At 44.4% G+C, this 25393-nt stretch overlaps 1 protein-coding gene and 2 non-coding genes across 3 annotated transcripts; 2 read left to right on the top strand and 1 right to left on the bottom strand.

Moving 5' to 3' along the window:
* Window positions 1-103: 103 nt before the first annotated feature.
* LOC102026574 (olfactory receptor 6S1) lies at window positions 104-4196 on the top strand. The gene is made up of 2 exons (XM_005412143.2): window positions 104-339; window positions 2919-4196. The coding sequence occupies exon 2, from the start codon at window positions 3028-3030 to the stop codon at window positions 4021-4023; it is 996 nt and encodes a 331-aa protein (XP_005412200.1). The 5' UTR covers window positions 104-339; window positions 2919-3027; the 3' UTR covers window positions 4024-4196.
* Window positions 4197-12990: 8794 nt separating this feature from the next.
* Trnat-ugu lies at window positions 12991-13063 on the top strand. Its single transcript has one exon. It is a non-coding gene; the product is annotated as a tRNA-Thr (tRNA).
* A 5111-nt stretch (window positions 13064-18174) lies between these two features.
* On the bottom strand, window positions 18175-18256 carry Trnal-uag. Its single transcript has one exon. It is a non-coding gene; the product is annotated as a tRNA-Leu (tRNA).
* Window positions 18257-25393: the final 7137 nt, after the last annotated feature.

The following is a 25393-nucleotide window of genomic DNA, read 5'->3' as shown; positions in this document are numbered from 1 at the left end:
TTAAGACGGCTACTAATATACAGTGGACGTTAGCTACAGTCTCCTACAGTCTTTCTCCTGGCGGCACTGTTGCAAGGGAGGCTCCCGATGCTGGAGCATTTTCATTTGGGTGCATTGCTACTGAAAGCCAGTTATGTATGGAGATCATTCATACCTTTTAGTAGGAAGATTGATTAGAAACCAATGACTTCAGTCTGCTTCCTTGCTCTCAGGGATGCCAGGAAGGGTGGGGTCTAAAAGAAGAAAACTGAGACTCTATTTAAAATTCATAAGCAAAAAAGTGAAGACATGGCCCTAAGTGGGACACTTTTTCAGCCACTAGAGATGAAAAGAACTGTGGTAAGTGTGATAAGTCCTTTCAAAGATAGAAGATCACTAGTGTAGCTCTCTATGTTTACCCCTGGCCTTCTAGCCTGTGATATTCTTAGAAGGACATATCTTGAAGCATTGTGTGCTAGTTGTCTGTTGCTTGAATTGTAGCTGCTGAAACTCAATTCAGTGATCACACTACAGGAGACAAGGAAGGGAGAGTGGGCCCTGATGGTTGATTGGCTCTTGGGCATAAGAAGCAGGTGACAGAGCTTCTTTTTTGTTGTCATTTTGGGTGTTTTTTTTATTTTTATTTTTTTGAGACAGTGTCTCACTATGTAGTTCAGACTGGCTTTGATCTTATTATGTAGCACAGGCTGGCCTCAGCCTGGAGGTGGTCCTTCTGCCTCAGTTTCCCAAGTACTGGGATCACAGGTATGCACCACCACACCTGGCCATGATACAGCTTCTCTAGGGTCAGAGAACCTCTTTGTTCACTAAGCAGAAGATCAGCATCTGAGGAAACACGCCAGGGAGGACCACCCGGTAAAAGAGGCAGATTACCCAACTCCTCCCTGTTTCTCCAAGGGCTATGCCCGTCCCCTGGACCTCCAAGGGTGCTGGGCCATTGTCAGTTGCACAGGGCAGAGTGTGGGAAGGAATGTGGGAGTGTATTTGTAAACAGGGAAAAAGAATTTAGGGTGGCCCCGTCTTCATGGAGACATCAAGGGCGAACAGGTTGGAGGAATTCCTTCCATATTTAAGTTGAGAGTGAATTTTCCTGTCATTCAAGGTACAGGTTAGGTCTGGTGCAGTGCAGTGTTTTCACAAGGAGTTCCCTTTGAGGTGAGCAGTGCTATTGCTTTACAGTCCAACTCTTGTGTTCTGAGCTTTAGTTCAGAGGAACTGTGTCCATGCTGTTCATTTCTGTTTAAAACCGTCCTTCTCTCCTACCAACTCCACACACCTTTTCCAGCATTTGTCTTAGACATAAGCTTTTTCTCTAAGTCTCACTGTGGTTCTCTTCCCATCTCACAGCTGTATATATATATATCTGTATCATTCTGCCTATCACACACTTTAAATGTTCTGCCATCTCATTAGACAGTGAGCTACATGACAATAAAAACATCCCCATCTCTGAACCACTATGAGTACAATTTGATACACAAAAATGCGGAGTAAAAGTTGAATGACAAATAAGTTAATTTCCATAGAACCTGGAGAGGAGATCATAAATGAATCTCTAGGCAGAAAGCCCACAGAACTGCTTAACCTTAGGAAAAAAATACAAAAATATCCCTATACACACAGGTGAGAAATTTTAAGTCGAGACTAACGTTTGCTGAGAACAAAAATTGTTGGGGTACAACACAGCTGCCTGAGAACAGAGTCTTAAAATTAATTCTTATGCTTTGTGAGGTTATGAAGAATCAGCATCCTCCTGATAATGGAGGCTTTTTAAAAAGTGTTTCAGAGTATAAGTGATTTACTTTTTATTTCTTGTGGCAGTCTTCAGAAAGGCAAGAACTTGAATCAAAGTCCATTTCTGAAGTCGTTAATAGTTACAGCCAAGAATTCACAATTGTGTTTGTGACAAATAATTTACTAAAGCCCAAGTTTGTAAAAGGGTGTTGTTAAACTGGTAGTTCAATAGGGAAAATATCATGGACTGAAAAAGTGTAAGGAAGTCATCTTACTAGCCCCATAATACTTATCTTGAAGGTGATATTGAATTACCACCTGCGGATAACTGTACTAATGATAGATTAAAGTGGTAGATTGAGTAACTCAAAATAGTTTATGCTTTTCTCCCTTTTTTGCATGGCACAACTTGATACAGAAATGCTAGCATTTTGTGGAGATCTGAGTTACAGACCCTTCGGTTGTTCTGAAAATTCTCTATGAGAAGGGTAATTTCATACGATAGCTGTGTGAGTGAGTGGCCCAATTCCTATGACTCATTGTAAAGCTGGGCAGTTGAAGCTCGAAGATGGGCTAGACTCCTTAGCAGTTTCCCCTTGGCAGTGACAGGCCCAGCCAAGAGTCCAGGGTACTAACTTGCAGGCCAGGGCCTTTTCTACCACATCATTTGCCAGTTTAGTGTTAGAAACTATTTTAAATCCTTCACAATATTATTTAATTTACTCCTCACAGAATTTTATATTTATTTATTTATTTTTTGGTTTTTCCCTGGTACCGGGAACCGAACTCACGACCTTGCGCTTGCCAGGCAGGCGCTTTTGCCGCTGAGCTAAATCCCCAGCCCCTCACAGAATTTTATAATTGGGAGCCCAGAGAGCTACTCAGTGGGTAAGTGGAGGTGCAGGAATTCAAAGATAGGCAATTTGGCTCAAGCTTGGATTTTGGTTAAATGGGAGTCGTGTCATTCACAAAAATTATTTTTCTGATATTTTGGAGCAAACCATATGTCCACTGATGTTGCCATCATAATAATAAGAGAGCATCATTTAAGTTCTGAGAGCAGGTGATATGGAGACAGAGGATCCTGGCATTTTCTTACTGAAGCTTCAGCTGCCCTTTAGAGAAAATCTTCTCGAGCTCTAATGTCAGTCAGTGATGATTCCAGGTGTTTTGCATATTAACAGGACCTGTGATTGGAGCAAGTCAGGATATGCGTACCGCACCATGTAAAATAAGTTTCTGGACTGCTCTCACTAGGACCATGTTCACACTGTCGCTTAGGTGGAAAAGACAATGGCTCTTGGTGGGAACCAGAGTGGTGGGATGACAGAGTTTGTCCTGGCGGGCTTCCCAGAACTCAACGGCACAAGAACGGAACTGTTTTCAGTGCTCCTTCTTGCCTATCTGCTGACTCTGACCAGCAATGTGTTGATCGTGGGAGTGGTAGGAGCTGATACTCGCCTACAAACCCCCATGTACTTCTTTCTGGGTCACCTGTCCTGCCTGGAGATTCTGATCACTTCGGTCATCATTCCTAAGATGCTGAGCAGTTTCCTGTCGAGGCAACACACTATTTCCTTCTCCGCATGTGTTACTCAGTTTTATTTTTATTTCTTCCTTGGGGCTTCGGAGCTCCTCCTGCTGGCTGTCATGTCTGTGGATCGCTACCTGGCCGTCTGTCATCCTCTGCGCTACCCCTTGCTCATGAATGGAGCTGTGTGTTCACGCATGGCCTTGGCCTGCTGGATGGGAGGACTCTTCCCTGTGCTTGGTCCCACAGTGGCAGTGGCCCTGCTCCCTTTCTGTAAACAGGGAGCTGTGGTACAGCACTTCTTCTGTGACAGTGGGCCACTGCTGCACCTGGCATGCACCAACACCAAGAAGCTGGTGGAGACGGACTTCATCTTGGCCTCTCTCGTCATTGTATCATCACTGGCAATTACTGCTGCCTCCTATGGCCACATAATCTTGGCTGTCCTACGCATGCCCTCTGCTTCAGGTCGCCAGAAGGCCTTCTCCACCTGTACATCCCACTTGATGGTTGTGACCCTCTTCTACGGAAGTGCCATTTTTCTCTATGTGCGGCCATCGCAGAGTGGCTCTGTGGACACTAACTGGGTAGCAACAATGATAACAACGTTTGTAACACCAGTGCTGAACCCATTCATCTATGCTCTGCTCAATGAGCAAGTCAAGGAGGCTTTGAAGGACATGTTCAGGAAGATAGCAGCCAGCTTTTTAAGGAGTCTTTCACCCGCTGAACACTTCCTTAAGAAAACAGTAGAGTGAGAGTGAAGGAATGCAGCAACCAATCTGAAGTCCAAATAGCTTCCTTATCATTTTCCCATCACCATCGTGGACATCACCAAAGGACTGAATTCTGGAACCACTGATGAACTTCAGAGGTATCAGGTCTACCTTCCTTCTATTTAAGGCAAAATTCATTGATTCTATATGATGGCTAGTAAGAACCAATAATATTTTATATATCATGATCATCATTTCATAAGACTTTCTCAGCTATAAGTGCTTGTGGTCACCTAGAGAAGCTAAAGATATGTTTCAGAAAATTTATAAGCCCCACTGGTATCTAAATTGTATGTTTTTTTTTTTTTTTTTCTGGTACTGGGAATTGAACTTATGACCTCGTGCTTACCAGGCAGGCGCTGTGCTGCTGAGCTAAATCCCCAGCCCCTCTAAGTTGTATGTTTGAACACATATCCATTTTGTCTTGAAGGGCATCCATAGCTTTAATCCAGCATTTGGAGATATCTATGTGTATTTGCTCTTTTGATTACTAGTCCCAATTAAGCCTTCTAATTGTTTAAGCAAGTCAAGAACTTTAAGACAAATGCTATTATAATAAAAATGAATATGAATAAATAGTCATATTTGAAATAGTGCATTCTTAGAATATTCTTGTCTTTTTTCTTCCCTGGAACCACACGTTTGATTTTCTCTCATTCTTCATTTTGTTTTTTTTTCTTTTGCAAGTATATCCTTCTCAATAATGTTATTAAATAATTGAGCTTCTTAAAGAGTAACACTAGAGGCACCTTCTTTCTTCTGTCCTTATACTATCTAGGAAATTTCATCCAAGCCACAGTTGTAAATTTTTTGTTCTGTTTTGTTTCTGTTTTTAGAGACACGGTCTGGCTATGTAGCCCAGACTGGCCTCAAACACTTATCATCCTGGCTTGGCCCAGCAAGTGCTGGAACTATATGCATGAGCCACCATACCCAGCTAATACCATAGTTTTAAAAACTAAGAAGTGATTACTGCCATATTTATATCTCCAGGCCTAATATCTAGGTTCCAAATGTATGAAAGTGATTCTTATATAACAGCTCTGCAGAGACGTCTCAGACTCAGCATGTGCATAATGGACTAATCATCTCCTTGCCTCTCTCTTCAGTCTTGGTATTCTTTCCTTGTTCTTTATCTCAGAAAATGCAATGGGTCACTACTGGTTACATAAATCAGAAAACTAAGAATTTGACCAAGTCATTCTTATATTTTCTAGAATTTTCTGTATTGATCTAGATTTTTTTTATATGGATCTGTAGGGAGAAATCTGCAGTGATATTTGGAAGGCACAGGTGATTTAGAGGGAACATAACAACCTGGCGATCTCACTGGCTGGTTTGGACCCAAAACTATTTTGTCTTCTCCAACTCTTAGGGCAGGTGCACAGGTAGTTCTGTGATAAAAGGTACCATTTTTTCTTACAGGTCATCCACACTCACAATGTTGGAGGCAGTGAAAGAAAGGTGGAGATTCCAATTTGCCTTTTCCATTTCTGTTTGTGCTTGTAAATTTTGTGGCTTAAGCTCATGTCCAGATTTCCCTTCCAAATGGTCACCCTGCTGAGCTAGAGACTTGGGGTTAATACCACTTATAGAAGCAAGAATCTTGCATAGACTTCTTTTCCAGCTACCACAATTATATAAGGGTTAATTCCTATAATAAATCTACTTATTATCACCATAGCGGTTCCATGGCTTTGATTGAGCCCTACCTCATACTTGCTCTTGCAAAAATATTAGCTGCACTATTTTCTTTGTTTGGTCATTAGATTGTAAACCCCTTGAAGACAGGGACATGGTCAGATTTGAGTTTGTTTTTCTGTGACCCGGTAGAGTGCCTGACAATTTGGAACATAAAATCTCTGTTGCTTTGGAAGGAACAATGACTTAAAGGATATGAAACAGTGTCAAATAGCAATGCTCACCAGTGATTTTCTGGAGACACTTTCAACAAAGTACGGGAAGCCCACATTAGCATAGAAGTGCCATAGTTATGGCTCAAGAGTGAGGAAAACACAATGTAGTGACTCTAGCTGAGGTTGCACAGGCCATAGCTCTACTAGCTGAGTTTCTGAGTATTGCCTGGGACAGGTAAGTTCAGTAGTCCCTCCTTAAAGAACTGCATTCTATAAACTAAGAATGGACAATCAAGTAGAAACAGTAACAAAAGCCGAACTACGAAAATCCCAGAACCAGATGAATTCACCATAGAATTCTACCAGAACTTCAGGGAAGGTCTAGTGTCAGTACTCTTCAAACTCTTCCATGAAATTGAAAGAGAAGGTTGGTTGCCAAACTCATTCCTGGAAGCTAGCAATACTCTGATAACAAAATAGGATTAGGACTTAACAAAAAAGGAGAAAGAAAGAAAGGATGGAAGGAACAAAGCAAGTGAGCAAGCAAGCTGGCTACAGGTCAATCTCCTTCATGAACATAGGTGCAAAAATTCTCAACAAGATACTGACAAACAGAATGCAACAATCATTGAAAAGATCATACATCATCACAAAGTTGGTTTCAGCCTGATGGGGTTATAGGTGCAGCATTTTGTAAGTAGCTAGATCCAGAATGTGTGATGCTGGGATTAAGGATGTGATGCTGAGACTGATTCACAGTGTGATGCTAGGATTTAGGGTGCCCCACCCTGGGTGTAAATGCTACCTGCCCCAGTGGTGGGTAACCTGGATAGAATAAAAGGAATAGAAATAAGGCTGCTGTTGTCTCTTGCTGCTGCTTCCTCACTATTTTGCTGGTTTCCTGCTTTCCTGCCTCTGTCCACCATGAGCTGTCTCTCCTCTGCTGTGCTTCTCTCTGCCTTTTCACCTTGCCTTGGAGTCAGCCAACTAGGAACTGAAACCTTTACAAACTGTGACCCAAAATAAACCTTTCCTCTTTTAACCTTGGGTATCAGGTATTTTGTCTCAATAATGAGAAAAGTAACTAAGACACCATTTATGACAGACCCACTGCCAACATCATACTATGGGGAAAAACTGAAAGCATTTCCTTTAAAGTCAGTAACAAGACAAGGGAGCTCACTCTCTCCACTCCTGTTCAATGTAGTACTTGAAACATTAGCCAGGGCAATCAAGCAAGAGAAAGAAACGAAGTGTAGAATAGGAAAGGCAGTCAGACTGTACATATTTGCAGATGACATGACCCTTTACACAGAAGAGTCCCCCCAAAAACTTCAGCCTGGCATGGTGGCGCAGGCCTGTAATCCCAGCACTCTGGAGACTAAGGCAGGAGGATCATTCAAATTCAAGACCAACCTGGACTACAAAGTGAGCTCAAGGTCAGCCTGAACTGCACAGAGAGACCCTCTCTCAAAAAAAAAATTCTTAAAACTAATAAATTCAGTAAGGTAGCAGAACACAAAATCAATATACAGAAATGAACAGTGTTCTTTTATAGCAGCAGTGAATCCACAGAGAAAGAAGTCAGGAAAACAATCCCATTCACAGTAGCTTCAAGAAATTTTAAATACTTAGAAATTAACCTAATGAAGTAAGTTAAAGACTATAGTACTCTGAAAAAAGAGAGGAAATCAGAAAATGGAAAGACAAAAAATGGAAATACATCCTGTTCCTGGATATGCAGAACCAATACTGTCAAAATGGCCACATTATCAAAACTAATACATAGATTTAATGCAATTGCAATAAAAATATTAATGGCGTTCTTGGTAAAATTAGAAAAAAAAAAATCCCAAAGCTTTTATGGAACCAGAAGAGACTCCAAATAGCAAAAGCAATCCTGAGTAACAAGAACAAAGCAGGAGGCATCCCAATCCTGGACTTAAATTATATTACAAAGCTAAAGTAATATAAACAACATGGTACCAGCACAAAAAAGTGTGTGGATCAGTGGAATAAATAGAGGATGCAGAAACAACACAGGAGCATTCAACCATCTGATCTTTGTCAAAGGAGCCAAAAACATGCACCTAAGGAAAGATAGCCTCTTTAACAAATGGCACTGAGAAAACTTGTTATTCATGTCCAAACAATGACTCTAGATCCATATCGCTCACCCTGTACTAAAATGAACTAAAAATGTATCAAAGATCTAAATATTAAAACAGTGCCGGATGTGGTGGCACATGCTTGTAATCCCAGCACTCGGGAGGCTGAAGAGGAGGATCGCTGCGAGCTCGAGGCCAGCCTGGGCTACAAAGTGAGCTCAAAGCCAGCCTGAACTGCATAGTGAGACCCTCTCTCAAAAAGACCAAAAAATAATAAATAAATAAATAAATATTAAAACAGAAACAATCTGTTGCAAGATAAAATAGATAAAATTCTTAAAGACATAGGCATAGACAAGTACTTTCTGAATGGAGCCCCAGTTGTACAAGAAATAACACTAACAATCAACAAATTGAATCATATCAAATTAAAAATTTCTATATAGCAAAGGAAACAACTACAAGTGAAGAAACAACCTACAGAACAGAAAAAAAATTTGCCGGCTACTTTTCAGAGGACTAATACCTACAAGATATAAAGAACTAAAAAAATTAGACCACCCCCAAATAAAAGATTCAATCAAAAAATGGGCAACTAAAATGAATAGACACTTCTCAGAAGAAGTAAAAATGACACATAAATGCATGAAAAAAATGTTTGACATCTCTGGCCATTAACAAAATGCAAATTAAAAAAACACTGAGGTTCCTTCTTACTGCAGAAAGAATGGCTATCATTAAGAAATCAAATAATAACAAATACTGGTGAGGCTGTGGGCTAAAACAGCCTTCTACATTGCTGGTGGGAATGTAAACTAGTACAGCCATTATGGAAATCAGTATGAAGATTCTTAAAAAAACTAAAAGTAGAAATTTCATTCAACCTAGCTCTTCTCTTCCTAGGCATCCTTCTGAAAGAGTTAAAGACATTGTATACATGGTGATACAGCACACCCATGTTTATAGCAGCAAATTTGTAATTAAATGATGGAAGTGCCCTATATGCTTAGCAACAGATGAATGGGCATATACATGGAGCTATACATATATAATACATTAGATATATGAAGAAAATGTGGCACACATACTCAATGAAGTACTACTCAGCCATAAAGAAGGATAAATTTGTGTCATTCGTAGGAAGATAGTTGCACCTTGAGTTCAAATGCTAATGAAATGAATCAGACACAAGTGAAATATCACGTGATTTCTCTTAGATGAGAAACCCAAAGTACAAACAATTTAAAGAGCAAAATGCAAGATGATAGGAAATCAGGAGATGGACTTTGTGGTGATGAGAAGGAGACCGAAGGATGGGGAGGACAGGAAGGGCAACGGGATGGGGAGATGGGAGGAAGGGAAGATGAAGAAAAAAGATCAAGGTGCAATATGTGTACAGACCAACTCCCATGATGAATCTATCCATCATGTATCGCAAACATACATGAATAAAGAGGAAGAAAATATTCCATTCCAGGATAACTATGACTTTGTGTGATACTCTGCAGATGGATACTTCTCTTGGGTCCCTTTTTCTGTTCAGTAGACATTTGAAACATTTTGAGATTTGACAATACAGGAAAGTCTAAGGACCTTGCGTACATTTCTAGGTCTCAGACCTTTTCTGGGATCACTAACATTGCCTAATCAATGAAGATAGTGGGGGTTCTCAAGACCAAGTGTTAACAAAATTAATTCAGAAATGACAGTTGTAAAACAGTTCCCAAACTCAGAATCATAGCTGTGAAATGGTGCTGCTCCACTTAGAGGGTCAGTTCCCACTCTTGCTGCTCTAGAGAACCATGCCGGCTGGATCCTCCCCCAGGGACCCTTTTTTTTTTTTCCGAACTGACATGGTTTTCTTAAAGGGCAAATGGTCTTATTTAGGTTTTGAGACTCCCCCGTGTCTCCCAGTTAAAATCATCTTAAACCAATTTCTGCTCTTCAAGCCAAGAGCTCTTCCCCCTTACTTTACACCTTGTGCATTTGCTCCAGGGCTGCCAGGTTCTTCCTGTCTTAATTGTAGAGCCCAGTAAGTAGAACGGCATCAATTTCATCTGTGCTGGTCATAAAATCCCTGAGGCGTCAGGACATCGTATCTAGGTTGAGAAACATAACTTTTCCGCAGGTTTCAGGACAGGGAAAGAAAGAAGTCCCTAAATAACAGAGGAGCTATCCTAGGACATGACCTGCCTAGGTCCTTCCCTTCGCAGCCAAGCTCCTGGGAAGAACTGTTTGCTGACAGGTCCGTGCCTTCCCCTCGCTCTTTAACCCTTTGGCTCTGTCATCCTCCCTGGTATTTCTGCTTCAAGTACTGGTGAAGATTGCTAGCTGCCCAGAGGAACTAAATCAGCCCTAACAGCAGGTGGCTGCCCCGAGACTCCCCCTTCCTTCTCAACTTTGTAAACGCTGGTGATGACCAGGGTTCTGTCCTTACATTCTTTTTCTGTGAATGTTTCTTTTCCAGTGAATTTTTGCCCAAACCAGTTTTGGTATTTATATCACCAGTCACTCTTCCTCCCTCATCCCCTCCCTCGTCCCCTCCCTCGTCCCCTCCCACGTCCCCTCCCTCGTCCCCTCCCTCATCCCCTCCCTCATCCCCTCCCTCGGGTGCCCTTAGCTTTCTCTTCTTTCCTCTTTCCCTTCTCCTCCCTTCTCCTTCGGTTCCCCTTCCTTTTTTTTTTTTTTTGTTTTGTTTTGTTTTGTTTTTTCCGGTACCGGGAATTGAACTCATGACCTCACGCTTGCCAGCCGGGTGCTGTGCCGCTGAGCTAAATCCCCAGCCCTTTCCCTTTTTTCTTTCCTACCTTCCTTCTACATCCCCAGACCTTTTCATTTATTTATATTTTTGAGACAAGCCCTCAGTAAATTGGCCGGCTAGCTTTCCATCCTCTGCCTTAGTTTCCCAAGCAGCTGGGTTTACAGGCCTGTGCTGTCTAGCTAGACTTGCCCTTTGATTTGCCTTCTGCTTTTTGGTGGCACTGGGGGTTGAACCCAGGGCCTTCACACTGACTGCTTCCCCACCTTACCGCCCCCCACATCCCCTTTATACAAAGTCTAAGTCTTCAGTTTCCTAGGCTAGGCTGGAACTTTCAGTCCTCCTGCCTCAGTCTCCCAGAATGCTGGGATTACAGGCTTTCTGTTTTTGGTGCCTAAAAATCTTTTCTTTGATTTTAATCTTGTCTTAAACCCCAGGACTTTATCTCCAACTTCTCACTGAGCAAACCCAAAATCCCAGACCTAGTATATCACCTTCCTTTCTAAACAATCAGTCTGGAAGTAAAGGCATCTTCTCTCCACTTTGCTGCTAGTCACAAACGCTTTAATTCTCTCCTGCACACGTAACTCTTCCGAATGGAAGACAAATATCCAATTAGACAGAAATCCTGACAAAGAACCCCTGTGTGCAAGCAGTGGACACACAGTCAGATAGGCCCATCGACGACGGCCGCAAACCATCAGGAGCCACACTCTAAAGACAGGGAGACGCCGGCTGGTTTTTCATGTGAGCAAGGAGCACTTAAAGGTCTGATGGATTTTTGCCTGACAAAAATGATGATCAGTTTGTCACATTGCATTTTGAAAAATAACGCCAGGGAAGAATTGAGTTCCGCTCCCCTGAGCAGAACTGAAGGCTGCGTCTCCCGGGCGCTAGGGCTGCAGCCGTGCAACACGGCGTGGGGGACCGCGGGGCGCCGAGAGCCCGGGCCGCTGCGCGCGTCAGCCTCGGCCTGCGGCTCCGGCTTCCGAAGTGCCCTAGCGAGCAGGGGCCGCCTCTCCGCGCCCGAGCCGGCAGGAGCGGCCCGGCGCCCGACGCCCTCGGCAGCGGGGCTGGAAAGCGACCTCGCACTTGCAGCGCGCGCGCCTATGCCGAGGAGCCGGCCCTGCAAGTCTGTGTCCCGCTTCAGGGTGTTCCTCTGTGCAGCAGCTTGCATCCCGACATTTGAGGAATTCTGATTCTTTTTCTAAGCCCGGTGCTGTTCTGCGGACTCCACTGACTTCAACGGTTTTGTTTGGAAAGACCTGAGTCATAATGTTGCAAAGATTTTTAAAAAAAAAAAATCATTTTAGGGTCTGGGCCGAGCGACGAGCCGGCCTGGGGCCCCGAAGGTCTCGGACAGTACCTCCAGGGCGAGGGCCAGGCCTCGCAGCGGGCCCGAGTGAGAAAACGCAGGAAAGGCGGGGAGAGTCAGCTTCGGGAACTGGCAGGGAGGAGCTGGAGCCCAAGCAACTAAACTGAGAAGGTTGGCCCACCTCAGTCCGCTAGGACAGGGCACCTCGGGCTTTGTAAGTGTGTTTCTGCAGCTTCCTTTCAGCTTTGATTGCCTGTGTGTTACAGAAATTTCCAGAGGGCGCAAGAGGCGCAGGAAGAGAGGGGGTCGCTTCCAGTACCCCGTCTGTGGAAGCAGGCGGCTGCAGCCCCCCGAAGGTGGGTGGGCTCGGAAGACGGGCCTGGTCCCCCCTCTACAGGCTCCGCTGCTTCGGAAACAGGCGCCTTGCGTAGCGGCCTTGATGTCCCCAGGCCCAACCAGTGCCGCCTCGCCCACAATGCCGACCCTGACTGTGCGTATTCTGACTCGTCCGAGAACCCTGGAAATGAGCTGCTGTTTAACCGACGGAACTCACGGGCCAGGCGCCGGTCCCCAGTCGGGTAAGACCCGAGCAGCAGGGAGAAGAGGCATTCTAACTTCTCTGTGCAACAATTTTGTTTGTTTTAGATCCCAGAGTGGGAGTCTAGAAGACCCCAGTGGCCCAGAGAAGCTGCCACCCCTCCAAATGGCTAGGGAAACGGGTGTTAAAGGATCAAGGAAGGGCCTACTCCTTTTCTAGACTGCCTCTGCTTCAAGAAATTGTAACCGAACTTGACTTCAAAACAAATTCTTTTCCATTGTAACTGCGCATTTAAATTCCATTGAAGTATAACTACCAGGTGGCTGAGATTTATAAACTTAACAGGATCAGCATAAAAAGTGTAACTGTTATTTGGCTCTATAGCTCAGGGGCTAGAGCACTGGTCTTGTAAACCAGGGGTCGTGAGTTCAAATCTCACTAGAGCCTAGCTACTGTTTCCCACCTTGGAAGGTTCTCGTTTTTGTCTATGTCTGGGAAAAGGACGACATTATGTGATTTCACTGAAGGTCAGATCTGGATGTTTGACTGGAAGGAAGGGCTCAGCGTCGAAGCTCGTGTGATCGGTCCAGGGAAAACAGCTCATCTTCTTCGGTAAATTGTGCCTCAGAAGTAGTGGAGTCCCTACCGTTGTGTTGCCAAGCCAGACTGCCTGGAGTCCTAGGCATCTCCCACTTGCACCTGCCGGGCGCTAAAGTTTTTTCTGCACTTTTTGCGTGAAAATGGGTTTGCCGATTTCTCTGCGGCAGCCTAGAGCAAAAGCTGCGCAAGTCCTTCTAATCCAGGTGGGTTTTCCTTTGTTTCCATCTTGCTTTCTCGCACGCAAAATTCTCCTTAAGGATGCTCCTGGGATTCGGTTTAGTATAACCTCGCGTTCTGGAAACCCCCAGAGTTCGAATCTGAGCCCGGCCCCCAAACCCAGAACCAAGAAGGCGGGCTTCTCACTGACACAAAATTCTGCGTCCAGGACTGTCAGCCATCTCTTTTGGTAGTTCAGCTGGTTAGGGGGCGAGTTACGGAGGTAACTCGCTGATGTTGCTCTGAGGTTGCTGGTTCGATCTCACCTGGGCAGAAGCACTAGCTTGTCCTTCCTAGTTAGGTCAAGTTTGTGCTTCATTTTTACTGGGAAATATTTATTTTAAATCTATTTTCAGATCTGAGAGATGGCTTTTCGCTGACCACAAATTTTAATTTTGTGTTATTTATTTATGTATTTAATTTGAGACAGCATCTCCCTATGTAGTTCAGCCTGATCTTGAACTCACTATTTAGCCCAGGCTGGCCTAGAAACTCAGGGCAATCCTACAGAGTGCTGGGATTACAGGCGTGTGCCACCATGCCCGGCTGTGTTCTTTTAATTTGGGGTTCTCTCTGTGATACTGCAGTAAGTATAACTCACTTTGCTCACAAGATGTGAATTAATAATGCTTACTTTAGATTTGAACCTGTTAATCTCGAATCTTGCAGACTAGCTTACATTATCTGGATCTTGGGCAACATCCCTCATCCTCATCCCCACACTTTTTCATTACTATAAATAATTCAGGGGCTGGGGATTTAGCTCAGCGGCAAAGCGCCTGCCTGGCAAGTGCAAGGTCGTGAGTTCGGTTCCTGGTACCGGAGAAAAACCAAAAAAAAAAAAAAAAAAATTCATACACCAATTCAGTGTTTAAGGAGAAATACATTAGAAAGGCTAGAAATCATACAGAAAATATACAGTGTAAAGGTCAAATATGAACAGGGACAGTATTCCTTCATTAACAAGGAAGAAATACTAATTAAAGCAAGGGAGTGTTATTTTGCCACTAGTTAGAAAGTATTTGCTGACAAGAATGTAGTGACAAGTACATTCTTGCAGAAAGTTGCTATTTTCTGGAGAACAGCTAAGCATTGTAAGTCAAGTAAGCTACAAGGACATTGTATTTGACCTAGTATTCTTCTTCAGCTTCTAGAAATTTATCATTTAAAAATGAGCAAGGGAAATATGTCATAAGTTTATCCATAGCTGATTGATTTTATTATACATTTATGTATTTCTAAAGATATATCACCTGTATATATTACACTTGAAAAGTTTTTTATTTTACAAAAGGAAGTTTAAAACTAGACTATTTTATTATGGAAAACAGTTTCCCATGCCATCCAGTGATCACATCCCTCAGCATTTTTTCAAATGCAAAACCTGCACAGCAAACTTTATAGTGGCTTCATTCAGAATTGCTAAAACTTGAAAGCAAGCACGGTGTTCTTTTACAGACAAACATGTAAATAAACTGTGGGACATCTCGACTCCTGCAGAGTATTCAGCTGCAAAGCCGGAATGTTATCCAGTCCTTAAAAGATATGGAGGCAAATTTAAATGCATATTAGTAAGTGAAAGAAGCCAATCTGAAAAGGCTACGTTCTGTGGGATCCCAACTATATGACATTCTGGAAAAGGCAAAATTGCAAAGATAGTAAAAAATATGAGTTGTTTTCAGGATTTAGGGGAAGAGGAAAGTGAACAAGTGAAGCACAGAGGAGTGGTAGGCCAATGAAACTGCTTTGTATGATATGGTAACAATGGATGCATGACTTCAAACATTTGTCCAAACCACGGAATTTACACCAGGAGTGAACCCTAAAGTAACTTTTGAACTTTGGTTGATAATGATGCATCAATCATAATTGGTTGATGATGATATATCAATACCAGTAGAAACCACTGTACAGGTGAGCGAGGTGGTATGTTTTGGAGCGAGTGGGAGCATGTAAGAACTCTTCCTACTCAATTTTAGTATAAACTTAAAGCTACTTTTTAAAAATAAGGTCTATCAATTTGAAAAAACTCGTGATAAAAGTAACTCATAACTTGGCTGAAGGGAGTAAATGGATAACGCTATGTGTTGATGTGCTGATATTACTACTAAACACAGAACAGCTTGGGAGCACAGTCGGGATAACAAAAGGAGTGATTGGGGATGGTGAAGAGAGACTAAAAGAATTTTGAGCTTGACTTTGACAGAAATATTGATGTATTCTTAAGGGAGGAAGGGAGCTTTTAGGTATGTGCGTGGTGGAATGACAAAAGGCTTGGGAGAGGTGACAGGAAGAGGGGTTGGGGATACGGCAGGGATGCAGCTGGAAGAGGGGCAGGGGAGGTCAGGGGGACAGAGGAAAGGAGAGAGGTTCGGGATTAGTTTGGGGTTTGCAGAAGTGATGCAGACAGAAAAAGGTCAGGGAGTAGTGAACAGCAAGTGTGAACGGAGAGAGAAGAGAGCAGGCTCCTGCCATAAAAAGGAGATGGAACTGACTGGGACTGTGGGACAGCCAGGGTTCCTCAGCCAGAGGAGGCAAAGGAATAAATCAGCATGACCGAACACACTCCAAAGTGGTGTTCTTTTTTTTTGTTTGTTTGTTTTCTTCTCCGATACCGGGAACCAAACTCATGACCTTGAGCTTGCCAGGCAGGCACTTTTGCCGCTGAGCTAAATCCCCAGCCCCCAAAGTGGTGTTCTTGAGAGTCTAGGGAATGCTGTAGTTGTGACTGGAGAATGTGGACGGTGCCCGTAAGGGCCTGATTGGGAAGTAATGGTTGGGAAGGAAAGGGAGGGGCTTTGGGTGACTTTTTTAGAGGGAGACGATGCCCTGACAGGGGATGTTCTCTAGGTCTTTGAAAACCTTAAACTAGAGAGATTAGGTCTGGGAGTTATTAGAGGGAGATGAGTAGAAATGCAAAAATTTAATACAGCTCTGGATAATGCACAGAAAAATAAGCATTGGAAGATGGAACAATTGCCCTGCGGAGAAAGGAATGCAGTCATAAGGAAGCTATGCAAGGAGGAGCACAACAGAAGTGTCACCTTTCCCATAGGTTTCCACCCTCTCAAGAGAAACATAAATGTTCCTGGTTCCAGAAGGTAGCATACTTCTCTCAAGGGCCTGAACTCTATTTCTTTGTGTAGTTTTAAAATTTTGTGTAACAAATCTCTTTATGCCTCTTTCAGAATAGTCCTGAGAATTCTTTTTCCATGACAGGCCTCAGCAAACCTGCAACTTCTTTTACAGGCAAGGTGGGTATAGATTTCTTATCTCTGCTGTGGGAACCTCTTACAGAACAGCCCTTCTGAGTGGATGTTACTTAATGGGCCTTAAGTACATCCACTCCTCTTTCCCTCACCAGGCCAGAGTCTACACAGGTATCACAGCTGGGTGTTTCAGAGACAGGACGGTCGCCCAGGTGAGTACAGTCCTCGAAAGGGGTGGGAGGGTGGCAGAATCCACATTCACAGCACATGCCCTGAGCCCCACGCCAGCCTGACTCAGAGTCAGCTAACAGGAAGCTTTGAAGGGTTTTGGGGTCTCATAAGAGAAAAATGCTGAGATGTCTTAAATTTAGTTGCAAAGGACAGGAGGAGCAAATAGACGAGGGAAATTAATAGCTAAGAAGCTACAAAGAACAGAAGATGATTTCACATTTTTGAATACAAATTAAAACTTTATATTCCATCACCACATGCTGCTTACAGCTCCAAACCAACCCAGAGACAATTATTTTACTTCTTGCACACTGCCTTCCTGTCCCAACCTCTCCCCTCTGTGTGTAATCTCACCTCTTTTCTCTATAGCAATATATATTCAGTGTAAACAACTTATGTCTTCCTTCCCCAAATTTTTGTGATTAAAAAAATACTCTTAGCTCTCTTTTGCTGGAAATTTTCCCAGTTGGTACCTGGCCCTGCTGCTGGAGGCTGTAGAAACTTGTCTCAGCACTGGCCTTTTCTTTTCTCATTAGCGTTGGATAATGGCTTAATTAATAGTTTACTTCAGAGTTTTCTTGGTCTTGAAGAGTCTGGGTTTAACAAGTCATACCCAGCTATAAGGTGAAACACAGAACAACCTTTTACCTGCCCCACTCCACGCCCACCCCACCCCGGCTGTTCATGAGGAATGTTAAAGCCTGTAAATTTTGGCTTTCTGCATTTATTCATTTATTCATCATATTCCACTATAAAGGTAATGTTACTTACAACCAAAACAGAATATTCTCAGGGTATTTTCACAGCAGGAGCTGTAGCTGTAACTGTAGCTCTAGTGCTAAATGTAGCTCTAGCTCTAGCTCCAACTCTAGCTCTAGCTCTAGTTCCCAAGCAGTAAAGGCTGAGGGAGGCAGCAAGGCTGCCTGAATGGGTGGGGATTAAAACAGAACATGGGAAAGATTTAACATAAAAGGGGTTTTAGAAGAGGATGGAAAGGGATCCCTATTGTGGGAACACAAAAATGGTGAGAAGTGTAGACTTTAAAAACGTCAGGATCAGCCAGGGTGTCCCTGAAAGGGATGTCAGATGACACTGCCCTACCCAAGCCGACATTTCTAAGTAAAATTCAATGTGATTTGCGTTGCAAGCAGAGGATCCAAAGAGGAAAATGACACTAGATGTCCGGGAAGTATCTTTGATAGGAGAGGAACATTTTAAAAATGACTGTCCTTAATGCACAAGGATCTCTTTTAATTTGTACCTTTAACAGCTCAGAGTTACAGCTAGGTTAAAATACAGTTATGGCAGCGGTGGGATTCGAACCCACGCCCCCGAAGAGACTGGAGCCTAAATCCAGCGCCTTAGACCGCTCGGCCACACTACCACGTGACAAAAGAGTACCTGTAATTAGAATTTTCCAGCACTTTGCCCTAGCACATAGACTTTTCTACAGAAGAAACTTTTCTATAAATGAATTCTATAAGTGAAAATTTTCTACAAATGAATTTTCTTCTAAGGAAAGCACAGCAGTTTTACCTATCTCTAAAGATCTGAGTAAATCCCAGAGAGTGGATGAATCGTAGCATCTTTGCAGGTCATGAGAAGTGGGCAAGAAGGTGTGAAAGTTGTCAAAATCAAAATGGAGTCACCTGCGTCAATCCTAACAAAAAATAGAACCTGGAGGTTATGAAGGAAGAATCCTTAAGCATGATTGCCCAAAGGTCACTATCACAAAAGGCTCTGCAGGACCACAGCTTGTAGAGAGGCCACCACAACTGTATACAAAAAGCACTTCTCCAAGGATCTTGCTCGGCAAATGTCTGTGCATCTCTGACTGATACCACCCATTGTCATTGTTGCCAAGGATTGCTTCAGAATATCTGATGTCCTCTTCATTTTGTGTTTAAAAACTCCTCCCAAACCCCTCTGAATATACCCATAGTTTACTATGGCACGTGTATTCCCATTGCAACATTGTGCTAGTCCCAAATAAACATTAGTATCCTACATAGAATTTTTTTTTCAGACTGGCACAAGTAATCAACGATTATTAGCTGCAATATTTTGGGGAGATCTTTGTCTTTTCCTAGAGTTAGCGCTAGAGCTATGGGGCAGTGTCAAGCGTGGGTCCAAGGAGACAAAGTAGTTTTTCATCTTCTAGTTCATGAACTTCGCTGCCGGAGCGAGGAGAAGGGCGGTCAGCGGAAAAGCAGAGAGGAGTTCCAGGAGGCAGCCCCGAAGTAGGGCTAGCAACACAGGGCAAGTGAACACCGAGCACGGAGGCGGCGGGGAGAGGCGGGTAGCGGCGTCCTGGTCCCGGGGGTTCCGCAGTCCCGGGCTCCGGGCCGCGCGTCCCCCGCTGCGCGTCTGAGCCTCCTCCCGGCCTGCACCGCCCTCTGCCGCCGCCCGCACCCCACTCACGCGGACTGGGGCCGGGCACAACGTGGATCGAGGATCTCCCCGCAGAGGACGCGGGGGGCCGGAGGAGGCGCGCGCTCGCAGGTGGCCGCGCCCAGGGCCCGTGGCGCCGAGTTCAGCCGATGTCAGCGGTGTGGCCTGCCTGGCGCTTGCACCGAGGGGCTCAGATCATCTAGCTGTCACCAGCCTCTCCTTTTCAGGTTAAAGTTTGGAAGTTTATTTTAAATACAATCTGCAAATTTTTTAGCAAATAAAAACAGGACGGTAAATCTGAACTTCAGGTAAGCAATAGAAAGATGGGGCGGGGTGGGGTCAGGTGCTGGGATCAAACCTGGAGACGTGAGCGCGCTGCTGCGGGGCTGCCTGGCTCAAGCACAGCAGCAGCTTCCTGAGTGCTGGGATGACAGACGTGCGCCACGCCCGGCTCCTTCTGATCTCAGGCAGGTGCTTGTACCACTGAGCTATATCTGGAGCCCCTTGCTCCTTCCGATCTCGGTGTGGAGCGGACAAGCCCAACACCTGCGCTTGCTGCTTCCAGGCCTGGACACTGGGAGGCCAGCGCCGTCACCACCGGCCTCTCCTGAAAAGTGATTTCTAAGATATTTCTCTGTGTTTTCAGACCTCGGGGGAAACTCGGGGGTGGGAGGTGCCTGAGCTTACTGCATCCAGTAGCCCGCGTCCACCAGGCTGAGGGGAAGGGTGGGTGTTACTGTGAAGTTCGAGAGAGTTCTAGAAATCGCGTGCGACCACCACACAATCGTGTGTGAATGCAGGAGGCAGCAGTTTGAAAGAGAAAAGGACCTGGGGCTGTTTATTATTTGAAAAGCCTACGCAGATGAATGGGAGGGGAGAGAACACATGAAAATATCTGTCGAACTCTCGCCTTTCCGGAACAACCCGCCCAGAGGCTCAGGATGGCCGGGAGGGGGAGGGGAGGGTCCCTGGAAGCCTCTTGTTGAGAATGATGAAATCTCCAAACGAGACTATACAGTCACATTAATGTCTCTCTGTTGCAATATTACACATTTACAAATAATATATTTATACAATACCAAAGTGCTACTTTGTTAAAACATCAATTTAAATATCCCGGATTCCGAAACTATCTCTTAAGGTGAAAGTGATCTTCTTTGATCCTCTTTAGGGCCAGACAGGACAAGGAAAGGAAGTAGTCATCAAGAAAGGACCTGCGTTACAGCACAGTTGCACTTGATCTTGCGGGGCTGCATATTTGATTCTCAAAGCGTAGGATTTCCTGAGCTCAGGGTGCCCCTCTCTCGTGTCCTCGGCAGCAGCTCCTCTACTAACCAGTGGACCCGACTTCCCTTACTCAGTCAGTGGACCTAATTTCCCTTTCTCAGTCAGCAGACATGACAGCCCTCACTGAATCAGCAGACCTGAATTCCCTTATTAAATCAGCACACCTGACTTCCCTTACTCAATCAGCAGACCTCATGTCCCTTACCGAAGCAGTGGACCTGACTTTCCTTATTCTGGCAGTGGACTTCACTTCCCAAACTGAAGTGGTGGACCTGACTTCCTTACACAATCAGTGGGCCTGACCTTGCTTATTCAATCAGCAGACCTGACATCCCTTACTCAGTCAGTGATCCTGACTTCCCCTTCTAAATCAGTGGACCTGACTTCCCTAACTCAATTAGTGGACCTGACTTCACTCACTCAGTCTGCAGACCTGACTTCCCTTTTTCAATCAGCAGACCGGACTTCCCAAACTCAATGGTGTACCTGACTTCCCATTCTCAACCAGCATAGCTGACTTCCCTTACTCAATCAGTGAACCTGACTTCCCTTATTCAATCAGTACACATGACTTCCCTTCACCAGTTAGTGGACCTACCTTCCCTTACTCCATTAGCTGACCCAGTTTCCCTTATTTAATCAGCAGACCTGACTTCCCTTTCCCAATCACTTTACCTAACTTCCCTTTCTCAATCATCAGGACTGACTTCTGTTCCTCAATCAGCAGACCTGACATCCCTTACTCAATCAGTGTATCTGATTCAATCAGCAGACTCGAGTTCACTTACTCAAGCTGTGGACCTCACTTCCGTTACTCAGTCAGAACACCAGTCTTCCCTCAATAAATCAATGGACATGACTTCTCTTACTCAATCAGGGGACCTGACCTCACTTATTCAATCAGTGGACATGACTTCCCTTACTCAATCAGGGGACCCACCTTCCTTTACTGAATCAGGGGACCTGACTTCCCTCACTCAATCATGACCTGACTTCCCTTACTGAATCAGCAGACCTGATTTCCCTTGCTGGATCAGTGGACCTGGCTTCCCTTACTCAGTCATTGGACCATGACTTCACTTATTCAATCAGTGAACTTGACTTCCCTTATTCAAGCAGTGAACCTTACTTCCCTTACCCAATCAGTGGACCCAGTTCCCTTACTAAATCAGCAAACCTGACTTCCCTTACTCAATCAGCGGGTCTGACTTCCCTTAGTCAATCAATGGACCTGACCTCCCTGATTCACTCAGCAGACCTGACTTCCCTTACTCAATCAGCAGACCTAACTCCATTTACTCCTTTAGTGGACCCTACTTCCCTTATTCAATCAATGGACCTGACTTCCCTTACTCAATCAGCAGGCCTGACTTCCCTTGCTCAATCAGTGGACCTGACTTCCCTTTCTTAGTCAGCAGACATGACTTTCATTCCTAAATCAGCCGACCTGACTTCTCTCACTCATCAGGGAACCTGAATTCCCTTATTTAATCAGCACACCTGACTTCACTAACTCAATCAGTGGACCTGACTTCCCTTTCACAGTGTACCTGACATCCCTTTCTCAGTCAGGGGACCTGACTTCCCTTACTCAATCAGTGGACCTGAATTCCCTTAGACAATCAGAGGTCCTGACTTCCCTTACTTAATCAGCAGACCTGACTTCCCCTTCTATATCAACGAACCTAACTTCCCTTACTGAATTTGTGGACCTGACTTCCCTTAATCAGCAGAACTGACTTTCCTTAGAAAATGAGCAGACTTGACTTCCCTTGCTCAATCAGTGTACTTGGCTTCCCATACTCAATCAATCAACCTGAATTCCCCTACCCAGTCCTTGGACATGACCGCCCTAACCCAATCAGCGAACCTTACTTCCCTTACTCAGTCAGCAAACCAGACTTCTTCTAAATCTGTGGACCTGACTTCCCTTGCTCAATCAGTGTACTTGGCTGCACTTATTCAATCGACTGATCTGTCTTCCTTTACCCAATCAGCAGACCTGACTGCCCTTACTCAAGCAGAGGACCAGACTTCCCTTTCTAAATCGGTGGACCTGACTTTTCTTACTCAATTCATGGACTTGACTTCCCTTACTCAATCAGTGGACAACCTGACTTCCCTTGCTCAGTCAGTGGACTTGGTTTCTCTTACTCAGTCAGCAGACCTGACTCCACCTACTCTGTCGGTGGACCTACTTCCCTCATTGAATCAGTGGACCTGACTTCCCTTTCTCAATCAGCAGACCTGGCATTCCTCACTAAATCAGTGGACCTGAGTTCCCTTATTCAATCAGCGGACTTGACTTCTGTTATTCAATCAGCGGACTTGACTTCCGTTATTCAATCAGTGGACATGACTTCCCCTACTCAAGCAGTGGACCTTACTTCCCTTACTCCATCAGTGCAGCTGAGTTCCCCTTATAAATCAGTGGAACTGATTTCCCTTATTCAACTAGTTGACCTGACTTCAATTAATCAGTGAACTCGTCCTTCCTTGCTCAATCAGTGGACCTGACTTCCCTTACTCAATCAGGGGACCTTGTAAGGAACAGTGAATCTTAGCATCTTATTTTAGATAAAATAGTTTTAGTAAAGGCCTAAAATGTGTCTTGGGAAGCCTCGTGGGACATTGAACAGCTAATCCCTTAGTCAAACTCTACCTGGCAATGTCTCCTTGAGATAAGGAACACCCGGGCCTAGATAACCCTACGTGACCCTGCCTGGGTAGTTTCATCCCTTTCCCTTGCCCTAGGTAAACATTGTAACCCTAAAGGAATGTATAGGTTGTAAAAAGGGAAACAAATGAAACATAATGTGAGAAGCATCTATTATGGTTAGACACGTGACTGTCAGCTGACCCGGGGCCCCACAGCATGAGAGAAAAACTATATCGCCACCATGGTCAGTAAATGTAATATCCCAATTTGTAACCATGGAAACCCAAAAACCTATTTAAGATCTGAATCAGAACTAGCAGGGGCCCAGTTCTCTAACTTGCAAGTCAGGGATGAAGGGTGACTACCCTCAAATTAATAAAACTCTGTTTGTTCTAAATAGAGTCCTTCGGTTTCTTATGGAATACAACCCGATTTCTGCCGTTACAACCTGACTTCCCTTATTTAATCAACACACCTGCCTTCATTAACTCTATCAGCGGACCTGACTCACCTTTCTCAGTCAGTGTACCTGACAACCCTTTCACAATCAGCGGTCCTGACTTCCTTACTCAAACAGCAGACCTGACTTCCCTTACTCAGTCATCAGATCCGACTTCCTTTACTAAATTAGTGGACATAACTTCCCTTACTCAATCAGCAGAACTGACTTCCCTTAGATAATCAGCTGACCCGATTTCCCTTTTCAGTGAGTGGACTCCCTTCTGTTTTCAATCAGCAGCTCTGACTTCCATTACTCAGTTAGTGGACCTGACTTCCCTTAATGAATCAGTCAACCTGACTTCCCTTGTTCAATCAGCACACCTGTTCCATTTCACAATCATCGGACCTGTCTTCCCTTTCTCAATCAGTTTACCTAACTGTCCTTTCTCAGTCAGCAGACCTGACTTCCATTACTCAGTCAGTGGTCCTGACATCCTTACTCAATCAGTGTATCTGACTTCCCTTCTTCAATCAGCAGACCTGACTTCCCCTCCCCAAGCCGTGGACCGGACTTCCCTGAATCAATCAGTGGGTCTGACTTCCCTTTCTCAATCAGTCAGCCCAACTTGTCTTACTCAATCAGCGGACGTTTCTTCCCTTACTCAATCAGCAGACATTACTTCCCTTAATCAATCGTCAGACCCGACTACCCTTACTGAATCAGTGCACCCTATGTCCCTTGCTCAATTAGTGGACCTGACTTCCCTTTCTCAATCAGCAGGTCTTCTCTCAAAAAATCAGTGGACCTGACTTCTGTTACTCAATCAGCGGACCTTACCTCATTATTCAATCAGTGGACGTGACTTTCCTTCCTCAAGCAGTGAAGCTTACTTCCCTTGCTCAATCAGTGGACCCACCCTCCCTTACTAAATCAGGGGACCTGACTTCGCTTGTTTAACCAGCACCCATGACTTCACTTATTCAATCAGCACACCTAGCTTCACTTACTCAGTCATCGGACCTGACTTCCTTTCTCAATCAGTGGATGTGACTTCCCTTCATCAATCAGCGGACCTGACTTCCCTTATTCAAGCAGTGGGCCTGACTTTTTGTTCTCAAACAACAGACCTGACTTTCCTTGCTAAATCAGTGGACGAGACTTCCCCTTCTAAATCAGCAGACCTGACTTCCCTTACTCAATCAGCAGACCTGACTTCCCTTACTTAATCAGTGGACCTGACTTCCTTTACTCAATCAGCGGACCTGACTTCCCTTACTCAATCAGTGGACCTGACTTCCTTTACTCAATCAGCACACCTGCCTTTCCTTACTGAGTCAGCAGATCTGACTTCCCTTCGTCCATCAGCCAACCTGACTTCCCCTTCTAAATCAGTGGACCTGACTTCCCTTACTCAAGCAGTGGGTCTGTCTTTCAGGATTAAAGTTTTTCAAAATTAAAAGTTTATAGGAAATAGAAGAAATGTAGATAAACAAAAAAATAATCAAATACATTTAAATGCTCTTAAAATGCCCCTTTAGGATACTAACGAGGAGGTAACGAGTTTGGTACTGCACCCAGATTTGGTGCTGCTCTCCAGTCTGGTAAGCTTGCAGAGGGGGCTCTTGAGATGCCCTGGGGTCAGACAGGCCCAGCACAGTGAACCATGGCCCTCCTCGGCTGGGAAAACTTTTGTTTGTGTTTACATTGCAAGTCACATAGGTTTTTATTTCTGTTGCTATTTC

The sequence above is a fragment of the Chinchilla lanigera genome, unplaced genomic scaffold (assembly GCF_000276665.1).
Source record: "Chinchilla lanigera isolate Chin_1 unplaced genomic scaffold, ChiLan1.0 scaffold00149, whole genome shotgun sequence".
Classification (NCBI taxonomy): Eukaryota; Metazoa; Chordata; class Mammalia; order Rodentia; family Chinchillidae; genus Chinchilla; species Chinchilla lanigera.
This window is presented reverse-complemented; position numbering and strand designations above follow the sequence as displayed.

Bases quoted from the DNA above. Each gene is read 5' to 3' on its own strand.
- LOC102026574 (XM_005412143.2), top strand. From the start codon at position 3,028: ATGGCTCTTGGTGGGAACCAGAGTGGTGGGATGACAGAGTTTGTCCTG.